The following is a 12,277-nucleotide window of genomic DNA, read 5'->3' as shown; positions in this document are numbered from 1 at the left end:
TGGCTGTGAGCCAATGGGGAGGGGAGGCTGCGGGAGGAGGAGAGGCTTCGGGGAGCGGGGAGGAGTGTGGAGTGAAAGCGTGAGTGCCTGTCTGTGTGTGTGCGTGTGTGTGTATGTGTGTGCCTGAGTGCCTGTCTGTGTATGTGTGTGTGTGTGTGTGTGTGCGTGCGTGCGTGTGTGTGTGTGTGTGCGTGTGTCTGCGTGTGTGTGTTTTTTTACTTACCTGCAGCCCGTGGAGGGAGGTGGGGGAAGAGTAGCGGGTCCCTCCGCTCAAGCCACGCCCCCCCTCCCTGTCAATCCTCCCACTCCCGCCCACCTCCCGCTCCGGCCCCTCACGTCATGGCCGCGCCCCCTCACGTCATGGCCGCGCCCCCCCCCCCCCCGACCCGTTTGGCCATGCCCCCCCCGCTCCGAGAAAAGTATCCTGTAGACCGCAGATCGCGGTACAGCGAGTTGCACGCGCCGCCGGCAAGCAAGCCAGCCGTGCGGACGCGTGCAACGGGACCTTAGCCTTAGACAGGTATGCAAACCTGCCTTTCACCATTATCACCCAGCATACAGTGCTCCCACTGCAGCAAGGGATTCTGGGAAATTACATGTAAATGGGCACACGTGTCACCTTTTGTCCGAAATCCATTTTTATATGGAACCCTTATACGCAAATACACTACTATTCACACAGCTTTTAATGGTGAAAGGCAGGGTTGCAGACCTGTCCAAGATATGTGAATAGTGATAGGATGCAGTGCACAGAATAAGGACATAAACCCCTTTCATGCCAGAGCATCAATACACAACTGCTTGTGACAAAGTGCAAATAAATGATCGTCAAAGACAAAAGGATCTTCCTGCTTATTTCAATCTACAATTCTCTGATTAAAATATGCATTCAGGTCTCATTAAAAGCGCCACATCCAGGAAAAGGTCAATAATGAATATATGAAGGGGCTGAAATTCAATTACTGTAAAAAACAAAAAGGCTAAAAACAGAATCGTCACGATCTGTTTGTGATGTGAATCTCCCAGTCTGCAGACACCCCAAAGGAGAGCCCCTCCAGGGTCAGGAGACCGAGCTTGTGGTTGTAACGGAATGGCACGCTCTCCTCGTCTGCTCCTACATGAAGGGGATAAGAAGCCCAGTCAGGTTTTGGTGGGTAGACTAGAAACACAGACCCTCCAACATAGGACACATAGAAAGAGGTGTATTTTGTTCTGGTGTTTGGCCAGTCAGTTGAACGGCAATTCTACTTGGTAAGAACAAAGAAAAGCCAGACAAACAATAATACAATGAAACCAATAAGGCTCAGATTATAGTGCTTACTTGCGCGCGACAGACTGCATAGCCTCGCTCACGCCTTTTGCCCCAGCGATGTGTGCACTGAGCTGCAGGAGATTGGGGAGGCGTGGCAGGTGAGGGCGAACCAGTTTCGTGACGCATTGGCTGAACTGCTCATGTGACACTGACGTCGCATGGCCGCGCTTGAAAAGGGAAAAAAGTGTCTTTTCAAAACGCGATCACGCCATCGTGCGCGCGCACTAAGGGCGGCCGCACAGGGATTATGCCATTTGTGCCAGTTGCGCGCGCGCCATCGCACTAGTATAATCTCAGCCTAACAAGTGCACTGTAAAAGAAAATAAAGTGCACTAAAAGGAAGAGTTAATATAAAATAATCCAAAGTGGGGGATACCGAGCAGGGCACCCCGCCTGACGCCCACTGGGAGGCAAACTGAAACCATTCTGAGGAACACTTTACTTCCGCAGTCACTGTGAGATACAGGAGTGTTTCAGCAGCCAGGAACCTCCTGTGCGGCCAATGTAATACATGCCATGTATTCTATGCAGAAATCACTTCCGGGATAAAACACTGCTATTTATCATTACAAAGATACACATCAAATAGAAGTGGTGAGAACTTCCCAATAACCTGCTGGTCAGTTACCAAATGAGTCTGTGATCTTCAGACCGTTGTGATTAGCTGCAGGTTCCGAGGTGAGAGGCAGCGCTCCGCAGGTGAAACACATGGACGGGTGCGTTATGCACACCCGGTTTTATTTAAACAAAAAAAAAGCTGTGTGTGCTGTGCACGCGCATAGTAAGTGAAACTTCTTTGACTTTTGTCACAGAAATTGTATTTGTGTTGGTGATATTTTAATTAAAAATCAAAATACAATTTCATTGACAAAACGCAAATAAATTTGACTTAGAATGCGCGTGCTCGGCACACATCCCCTGTATTAGCTATTTGCACTAAGTGTGAATTCCTCGTGTGTGCGGGTGACTGAGTGTGACTGCGACTGCGTGTGACTGCGACGGCATGTGACTGCGGGTGAGTGTGCGGGTGACTGCGTGTGCGGGTGACTGCGTGTGCGGGTGAGTGCGAGTGAGTGTGCGGGTGACTGAGTGTGCGGGTGACTGAGTGTGCGGGTGAGTAAGTGTGCGGGTGACTGTGTGTGTGACTGCGTGTGACTGAGTGTGCGGGTGACTGTGAGTGTGCGGGTGACTGTGAGTGTGCGTGAGTGTGCGGGTGCGTGTGACTGTGTGTGCGTGTGACTGTGCGTGCGTGTGACTGTGCGTGTGCGTGTGACTGAGATGTGTTTTACAAATAGTCTCACCCTTTATATTCTGCATGAATACACCATGTTTGTAAAATTAGTACCATTATTATAGTGTCCTTTGCTCAAATAACTGTGCTCTCTCTTGCAGTCAAGCACAGCACCACTGAGGTTGTATTAGTACTGTGACCACTGCATTTTACAATCTGATATATTGCTGACTTTGTATAGATCAGATATTTCCAGTACACAGAAGAATGTTATATTTCATTTGGGTTGACAGTTGAGATTTGTCATACAGATACCTTGCTATTTCCTTAACCCTGTGTATTTACTAGCACTGAGATTTCCAGTGTTTAGTGTGTCCTGTTTTGACAGTCTTTAATTGTTCTGCTGAAGGCTCATGCCAGTCTGGATGGTTCCTTCAGTGCATATTAGCAGAGAGCACAGAACACCAGGAGCTGCATGCAGCTATATCTCACCATCAGAAGCAGCATCGGCAGCATTTGACACTGACTGTACCTTATTCATACTGTACACACACACAGGCACTGAACGGCTGGCTGCAAGGGCAGGGAGTGCACATCCACTTCTGCCCTGTCCTGCTACTCGCTGCACACAGTGATGTACAGAAAAGCCCGGGCGCTACCTTGGAGTGAATATTAATGGGGTGATGTAATCTTTGTAATTGAACAATACAACCTTAAAGAGTACTTAAAGGTCCCCTCTACTTCCGAAACTCTTCCTGCTGCTCAAAACCCCAAAAAGGACCTATCCAGGATCCTTGGTACATGAAAAACAGACAGAATCACTAGGACTGTGATGTTTTCAATATGATGTCCCTCTCCCCAGCCTATTCTTCCTTTTGATATCCTTTAATGTGGACATCTTTGCCAGGTCCGATCTCCTCCTCCCTCCTCCCTCCCTGTCCATCGGCAATTCAGCATGTCAGCGACACACTGCTCTGCTTCCTCCCGGTTACCCTCCATGATCCCTGGGCTCCTCTCCTCTGGCCCCGGCAGCGCTCAGTCAGCGGGACACAGGGAAGGGGAGGGAGGAGAGAGGCTGAGCAGTGGCTCACTGAGTGTGATTTAAGATCCCCGCGCTTGCTACACCTTTCACTCTAGCACCGGAAGCTCTGCGGCAGCCATCTTGCTATACCCATGGCAGCTGACGTGTGGGGGTAACGGCGGCCGTTAGGAGCGGCGCCGGCGGCGGTCACAGTAGATGCGGGGGGAGGGGGGGGAGCCGTGACGTCACTTCCGTTTCACATTTCGCCCCCAACTCTCCCGTTTTACTCCATCAGAATAGGTGCCACTAAAGAAGTTTCACTTCAAAAATAGGTGCAGTACCGGCTAAAGAGGTACAGTTGCAGGGTATGAAAACATACTACAGACTAAAAGAACACAGAACAGTACATTAACACGTCTCACACATGATCCCCATGGCCTCATATTGCTGCCTGCTCTGTGCTTTTTCTATATTAAGTACCTATCCCACGTAGCTTTAAACTCCTTATCAGTATTAGCCTCCACCGCCCCTGCTGGGAGGCGGTTCCATGGATGCACCACTGAGGTGCTTCCTCTGAGCTTCCCACACCCAAAGTTCAGGGCATGACCATCTGTTTTAGCACCCCCCTTCTAAATATAAATGTAGCCATGCTGTAAAATGGTCTGCAGTTGTCTCTCCTGCTGGCAGTAAACCTGGTAAGTTACAGGGGTGCCAGCAGTAATCATGGAGGTTTGCCCTCACACCCTGGTGAGGTGTCCTATGTATGGATGGGAGTGGCTACATACTTTGAGTGGCTACAAACCCCCTGAAGATACCCATCCCTTTCCCCACACCTGTGACCTCTGTTTGAGGTCACTTAGCACCTCCAAGCCTGTGTGTTTAGAAACGAGTTGTGCAAACGCTTTTTTTAAATGGGCCTGAATCGGGGTCCCTAGCCTGGGGACCTTCGGGGTGTGGAGATATTTGTACATTTTCTGTGCCAGTCGTGGCAGCGGTGTCACGATTAGGAAGCCGCACCACACTGTCACTGCTTTTCTATTGGCTGCCATAGCACTCCCTGACCTTGCGGCCATTTTGAATATTCCATCCTTGCCAGTAGAATGCCGGGTCTGCTGCTCCTGAACCAGGGCGGCCCCCGGATGTTGGGGGACCCCAATGAGCTACAGGGAACCCCCCCTCCCCTGGTTCAGGTATAGCCCAAAAATAAATGTGCGTGATTGCTGCTTTTAAATGTATCATAAGTAACTTTCCTTGTATAAATCAGATGGCCCAATGTCAGGCCAGCATGCTGCCACTCTGTGACATCATACCTGCTGTGTGCGCAGTGACATCACAAGGTCGCTTCTTCACCCCCATGATCAGCACTTTCTCCAGTACGGACTCTGCGTGGTACTGACCCGATCTGTCCGCGGAACTGCACGAAACGAGAGGCGCAGGGTACAAATAAAACTCCCAAACTGTCCCATCGCTGTGAATCCCATACATTCCATTCATTGTGTGTCCGAACATTGCTCATTTGCTTCGATTGGTTATATGGGACGCAGGGTGCGGTCATATGGAGAATGTACCGGTCACACATACTGTGCTATGAAGGGGATGCAGCCGTTTCTACATCTGTTGCTGTTATTTGTGGTGTGTGACGTAAGCTGCCATATACACTGTGCCTGAAAAAATTCAGAATCCCCACCCGCCACCCTCCGCCGTGCCCACCCCGCCCTCCCTGTCAGTAAAACAAAGAAGAAAGCGCAGGACCCTCAGAGTAGTAAATAAAAATGATTGATTTACAAGCAAGGTAATATATGCACGTACAGAATAAAAGATATATATGGGCATGTAGGTATTTAAGGTCAGACTATCCGTGTTTTCTAATGGAGTAAATTTCCCTGCAAATATTCAGATTATAACTTCTCATTCAGACACAGACAGATTGAAATGTACCCTGCTAAAAGTTTGCAATGAAATCCAGTGTGGAATGGAACGGGGACAACTCACTGGTGCAGTATTCCTAGATTTTGCAAAGGCTTTTGATACTGTTGATCATGTTATCCTGCTTAACAAACTCCAGAGCTCTGGCATGCTTTAAACTGGTTTCAGTCCTACCTATCAGGAAGATCCCAACATGTGTCCATCTCAGGCTCTAACTCCAACCCCCTGGATATCACCTGTGGTGTCCCGCAAGGCTCTGTTCTGGGGCCCCTACTCTTCTCAGTGTTCATTAATGATCTTCCCACAGCTTGTAAGGAAGCCTTCAACACATACTTCAGTCTGACTTTTTGAGACTCGAAAACTGGATTTCCCAAAACAAACTGTTTTTAAACACTGACAAGACTGTAACAATGGTATTTGGGACAAGACTAAATTTTTAAAGCTTCCAGTGACTGAGCTCCTGATTAGAACCAACGCTAACACCAACCTAACCCCTGTCACTAGTTTTAAATACCTGGGCTTATGGTTTGACTCCCACTTAACATTCGGGATGCACATTGATACCCTGACAACCGAGACCTATGCCAAACTAGGGGTACTTTACAGGAACAAATCCTCCCTAAGTCTCCTGGTCAGAAAGCGTATCGCACAGCAGATGCTAATGCCAATTATTGACTATGGAGACATAGTATATGGCTCGGCACCTCAAACCCACCTTAGCAAACTTGACACACTCTACAATTCAATTTGTCGTTTTGTTCTCCAATGCAACTACAACACACATCACTGCGAAATGCTCAAAGAACTAGATTGGTCATCACTAGAGTCTAGGCGCAAAGTTCACCTTTCCTGTCTTGCCTTTAAATTCTTCATGGGCAAGCTACCCAGCTATCTGAACAAGCTCCTCACACCTACCACATGCAGCACCTATCATCTGAGATCATTCTCCAAAAGACTGTTCACGGTCCCAAGGCTCAACAAAGTATCCGGACGTTCCTCCTTCTCCTACCGTGCACCCCTAAACTGGAACAACCTACCAGAGACTCTTACATCCACCACCAGTTTAAGTTCTTTCAAATCTAAGGCTGACTCACATTTTAATCTGGTCTGTAACTGTTTCATACGCCCATAATATATATTTTCTTTAACTGTGCACGCAATGTCTTGTATATAATGTATACCCTGTTCATTTATGTAACTGTATTTGTAACCATGTATTATTTGTTTTACTCTGTGCCCAGGACATACTTGAAAACGAGAGGTAACTCCCAATGTATTACTTCCTGGTAAAATATTTTATAAATAAATAAATAAGAAGACACTTAGATCTATTTTTGATCCTTAATTCTGATTGGCTGGCAAAGCCAGCCAATCAGGTATTACAACATCTGGTTGGCCGAGAGACCAACCAGAAGACACTTAGAAATGAGCCATCAGATTATTCCCAGATACACCATCTGGATACTGCACCGTTAGTAGGTAGTATCCAGCGCAGAGACAAGCAGTGCCTAGGAGACTACAATCTGAGGAGGAAGCCTTTGATGATCTCGTGCAGCAGCTGTGGGAGCGTCTGTCCTATACTGGTCATTATACCTACATGCCCATATATATCTTTTATTCTGTACGTGCATATATTACCTTGCTTATAAATCAATCCTTTTTATTTACTACTCTGAGGGTCCTGCGCTTTCTTCTTTGTTGTTCTGTCTAGCTGGTGTTAGCCTGACCCCAGCCTCTTCAGTACAGCAGCAGACCCTCCATTCTTAAGAGAAGTTTCACTATTTTATCATTACATTTTGCATTTGGGGTGTTTTTTGTCAATCCATTTTTTCACACACGCTTTATGATACACGTTGCCCTTGATTGGTTAACTGCAGTTGTTTATCTGTGGTTTTATACATTAATATTGTATACGTTTAACCACTATTTTTGATATATTATCACTTAAAAATATTATCACATATTTGTCGTTTTGATGCGCTTGGACAAATTTTGTTCTATACCTCCCTGTCAGTGTCAATTATTTCACTGATTTTTAAGTCCAGTATGTGTCTACAAATGTGCGGATCAACAGAGCCAAGTATAAGGAAGGTGGGTCCCCAAATGACAACACAGAAGTTGCCCGCAGTAGGATAACATTTAAGAACCCCTTCCCTAAAGAATTAAATAGCAATTAAGGGGGTGACTCTATATTGACTTCAATATATTAGCCCCAAGTTGCACACTGATTTTGATTAACCCCCTAACGTGTTTGCAACAAAGGTGAGTTGCAGGCCCCCCAGCAGTTAACGGGTTAAAGCTGCAGTTCAAGCTGCCTTTTAAAAATAAATAAAAAATTCCATTCGATATGTGTATCAATACAACCTGCCCACTGACCAGGGATTAGCTACGCTGCAAATCGATCCGGTCTCCTGTGATCTATCACTGAAGATCCGGCTTGGGGTTCTTTATGTCACTGTTAGTGCTGCAGAAGTTTACCCAGGATGCAAAGTTGTGTGTGGAAGATCATGTGACCAGGCAGGCACTAGCTACAAATGGTGCACTGCTAGAGAGAGGGCAAAAGGGGTGTGCCAAAGCCTGTCTCACAAATTTATGCTATCCTGTTTCAACTCTGCCCTCTCGCAAGCTAAACAAGCCTATTTTTCTGCACTAATCAACATGCACAAGTCTAACCCACGCCGACTGTTCTCTGTCTTTGATACTCTACTCAAACCACCCTCAGCTGCCTCTCCTTCCTCCATCTCCGCTCAGGACTTTGCTGACTATTTTAAGGAAAAGGTGGAATCCATACGGCAGAACATCCCCTCTGTTTCTTCCTCCCATCCTACACCTCTTCCTAACTCTCCTCCTGCCTTCCTTAACTCTTTTTCCACTGTCTCAGAGGAGGATGTGTCGCTGTTGATCGCCTCCTCTCCCTCTACCACTTGCCCTCTTGACCCCATTCCCTCCCATCTCCTAAAACCTCTAGCTCCTACTATAATCCCTACGCTCACACACATTTTTAACTCCTCCCTCTGCTCTGGAACCTTTCCATCCTCCTTCAAACATGCAACAGTCATACCATTACTCAAGAACAACAAGCTTGACCCTACCTGTCTTTCTAACTATCGACCTGTCTCCCTCCTGCCTTTTGCCTCTAAACTCCTTGAACGTCTTGTATTCTCTCGCTTGCTCCATTTTCTCAACACCTATTCTCTCCTAGACCCTCTACAATCTGGCTTCCGCACTGCTCACTCCACGGAAACAGCCCTCACTAAAATAACTGACGACCTCCATGCTGCCAAAGACAGAGGTCATTACACTCTGCTCATATTACTCGACCTCTCTGCAGCATTTGACACAGTGGACCACCCTCTTCTCCACATTCTCCATACTCTAGGTATTCGGAACAAAGCTCTATCCTGGATCTCATCCTACCTCTCCCATCGTACTTTCAGTGTCTCTTCTGCTAACACCTCATCCTCCTCTATTGATCTCTCTGTGGGGGTACCCCAGGGCTCTGTCCTGGGACCTCTTCTCTTTTCTCTGTACACACTCTCTCTAGGTGACCTAATAACATCTTTTGGGTTTAATTATCACCTCTATGCCGACGACACACAAATATACTTTTCAACACCTGTCCTTACACCTGCTGTACAAACCAAAGTTTCTGAATGTCTCTCTGCTATATCATCCTGGATGGCCCTCCGCCGCCTTAAACTCAACATGGCTAAAACAGAGCTCCTCATACTTCCTCCCAAACCTGGCCCTACTACCTCCTTCCACATTACTGTTGGAACTACAATCATTCACCCAGTAGCCCAAGCACGCTGTCTAGGGGTCACACTCGACTCCTCTCTCACATTCGCCCCTCACATTCAAAACATTTCTAAAACTTGTCGCTTTTTCCTCCGCAATATAACAAAGATATGCCCTTTCCTCTGTTGCTCGACTGCTAAAACTCTGACTCAGGCCCTCATTCTCTCCCGTCTTGATTACTGTAACCTCCTGCTGTCCGGCCTTCCTGCCTCTCACCTGTCTCCCCTACAATCTATCCTAAACGCTGCTGCCAGAATCACTCTACTCTTTCCTAGATCTGTCTCAGCATCTCATCTCATGAAATCCCTCTCCTGGCTTCCGATCAAATCACGCATCTCACATTCCATTCTTCTCCTCACTTTTAAAGCTTTACACTCTTCTGCCCCTCCTTACATCTCAGCCCTAATTTCTCGTTATGCACCATCCAGACTCTTGCGTTCTTCTCAAGGATGTCTTCTTTCTACCCCCTTTGTATCTAAAGCCCTCTCCCGCCTTAAACCTTTCTCACTTTCTGCCCCACACCTCTGGAATGCCCTTCCCCTCAGTACCCGACTAGCACCCTCTCTATCCACCTTTAAGACCCACCTTAAGACACACTTGCTTAAAGAAGCATATGAATAGCACTGTGGATATTCTGAACACGATACATAAAGCTTGGCCCCCTGCAGACGCACTTACCAGAACTCCCTCCTACTGTCTCTGTACGTTCTACCTACCAATTAGACTGTAAGCTCCTCGGGGCAGGGACTCCTCTTCCGAAATGTTACTTTTATGTCTAAAGCACTTATTCCCATGATCTGTTATTTATATTATCTGTTATTTATTTGATTACCCCATGTATTACTACTGTGAAGCGCTATGTACATTAATGGCGCTATATAAATAAAGACATACAATACAATACAATGTGACTTTTTAAATGGTTCCTATAGAAACAAAAATGCTTGTTACACTAGAATACATTAAAAATGTCTTTAAATGTATTTATTTTTTCCAAAAAAAATAAAAAATGCTACAAGTATTTTCTTGTAGTACAGAACTGATTTATTTAAAAAAAAAAAAAAACACATATGTAGGATATTACTTGAACTGCAGCTTTAAGAGGCATCCTCAAGCCTCCCCAACAAGTCAGGTTTTCAGGATATCCCAGCTTCAGCACAGGTGGCTCGGTCAAAGACTGAGCCTCTGATTGAGCCACCTGTGCTGAAGCAGGGACTGATTGAACCCCCTGTGCTGAAGCAGGGACGGATTGAACCACCTGTACTGAAGCAGGGAGATCCTGAAAACCTGACCCTGTTGGAGGGGCTTGAGGACTGGAGTTGAGCCCCCCCCCTGGGTTAGCCAATCTGATGCAGAAGGTAGAAGCCCGGAGGAGTTTGTGCAATCCCTTCTCCTAGTTCCTCACTTACCGGGAGGAGAGACGGTTTTTGTGGAAGGTGAGCCTCCGGTAGCTGAACATGTGCTCGTGAAGGTACCGGAACGAGTGACCGTCATCTATAAACAGCTCCCCCGCGGCAGAGCCCTGCAGTCAGGGAGACAAGCAGAACCCCCAAAATCACTGAACCTCTCCAACCTGTACATAGCAAAATCATCTGGCAGTGACTGGGTTAATGGAATAAGGATAATGTATTCTAGTATGGCAGTGCTGTACGCGGTCCTACAGATCAATGTACTGTGCAGCAGGGCCTTCTGGCAATGAAGGGGTTAAAACAGAGAAGATATTTAACCCCTTCTCTGCCAGAGGGGTCTGCAACACACCATACATGTACCATGCAAAGCAATGCCTGGGCAGTGTAATAGGGTTGCCAGGTGTCCAGTATTGAACCGGACTGTCCTGTTTTGGACACAGTCCAGTAAAAAATTTGAGGTAATACTTGACATGTGTGTGTATACCGGTATTACCTCTCTGGGCGTGTATGTGTATGCCAGTGTTACCTCTCTGGGTGTGTATGTGTATACCGGTATTACCTCTCTAGGCGTGTGTGTATGTATATACCGGTATTACCTCTCTGGGCGTGTATGTGTATGCCAGTATTACATCTCTGGGTGTGTCTAAGGAATCGGGGGCGACGTGGCCCCTCCTTACCCACTACCAGTACTGCAGCTGCTGCTGCCTATGCCCCTCATCGCTACCCCTGCTGGCGCGAGGCACTTCCTGCTACTCATGCCGCCATCTTGGATTCTCACACCGCATCTATCCCTGGCACTTGTAACACGCGCGCCATGCCTGCCTCTGCCCCCCGCTCAGCCCGGGAGTTCTTGCCACGCCTCCTGCACCCTCAGCTGAGCCCTGTTACTCCCAGCCTCTCAGGAGCTGCTCCTCGTCACGCCCCCGTCTGGATTGGTGGATACCGCTTTAAATACCCAGCTCTGTCACTTCCTCCTTGCTCTGCATAGCTCCTTGCTTCCTGTGTAGCCTGGAAACTGTGTCGTGCTCCTGTTTGTCTTTACCCCTACAGATTTGAACCGGCTTGTCTGACTTACCTCTCTGGCTCCCAACTTCGGCTTACCCATCACGATTCTTACCTCTCAGACCCTTGGACACGGAAACAGATTTGACTACGGAACTCTCTATATGTGAGGATTCTGGAGTCACGCCACTCACGGCGTGCTCCTCACTTACCTGCAGCTCCGTCTGGGTCTCCCGCGGCGCACGTGGACTCCGGAGGCAAGCCGCCGACAGCTGTTCCTCCTATGCGCGCGCGCGCACGTCTTCCTCTCTCTTCTGCTCTCGGAGCAGGGCGTGGGTCCGCGCACGCAGCCGATGGCACTGATTCACGGAGGCGCGGCCACACGGAGGCGCTCCCGCCTCTTAAAGGCACAACACCTCTTTTGATGGCCATCACCAAATACAGTCAGGCTGCTGGGCTTTATGGCTCCTCCCCTGGGACTCCTTCTGGACCTATACCTGCTGTAAACTGGCCTTTCCACACACCTCCACCTTGCTGCGCTGCTATTGGATCCTCTCTCTTATATATACCTTGCAGAG

At 47.7% G+C, this 12,277-nt stretch overlaps 1 protein-coding gene across 1 annotated transcript; it reads right to left on the bottom strand.

Annotated features, from left to right (window-relative positions):
* Positions 1–391: 391 nt before the first annotated feature.
* On the bottom strand, positions 392–11,018 carry LOC142479739 (neutral alpha-glucosidase C-like). The gene is made up of 3 exons (XM_075582619.1): positions 10,698–11,018; positions 4,875–4,978; positions 392–1,114 (listed from the first exon to the last, which is right to left on the bottom strand). Exons 1-3 carry the CDS (start codon positions 10,745–10,747, stop codon positions 996–998), a joined length of 273 nt encoding a protein of 90 aa, XP_075438734.1. The 5' UTR covers positions 10,748–11,018; the 3' UTR covers positions 392–995.
* Between the last annotated feature and the right edge of the window lie 1,259 nt (positions 11,019–12,277).

Source organism: Ascaphus truei, unplaced genomic scaffold (assembly GCF_040206685.1).
Source record: "Ascaphus truei isolate aAscTru1 unplaced genomic scaffold, aAscTru1.hap1 HAP1_SCAFFOLD_2415, whole genome shotgun sequence".
Classification (NCBI taxonomy): Eukaryota; Metazoa; Chordata; class Amphibia; order Anura; family Ascaphidae; genus Ascaphus; species Ascaphus truei.
This window is presented reverse-complemented; position numbering and strand designations above follow the sequence as displayed.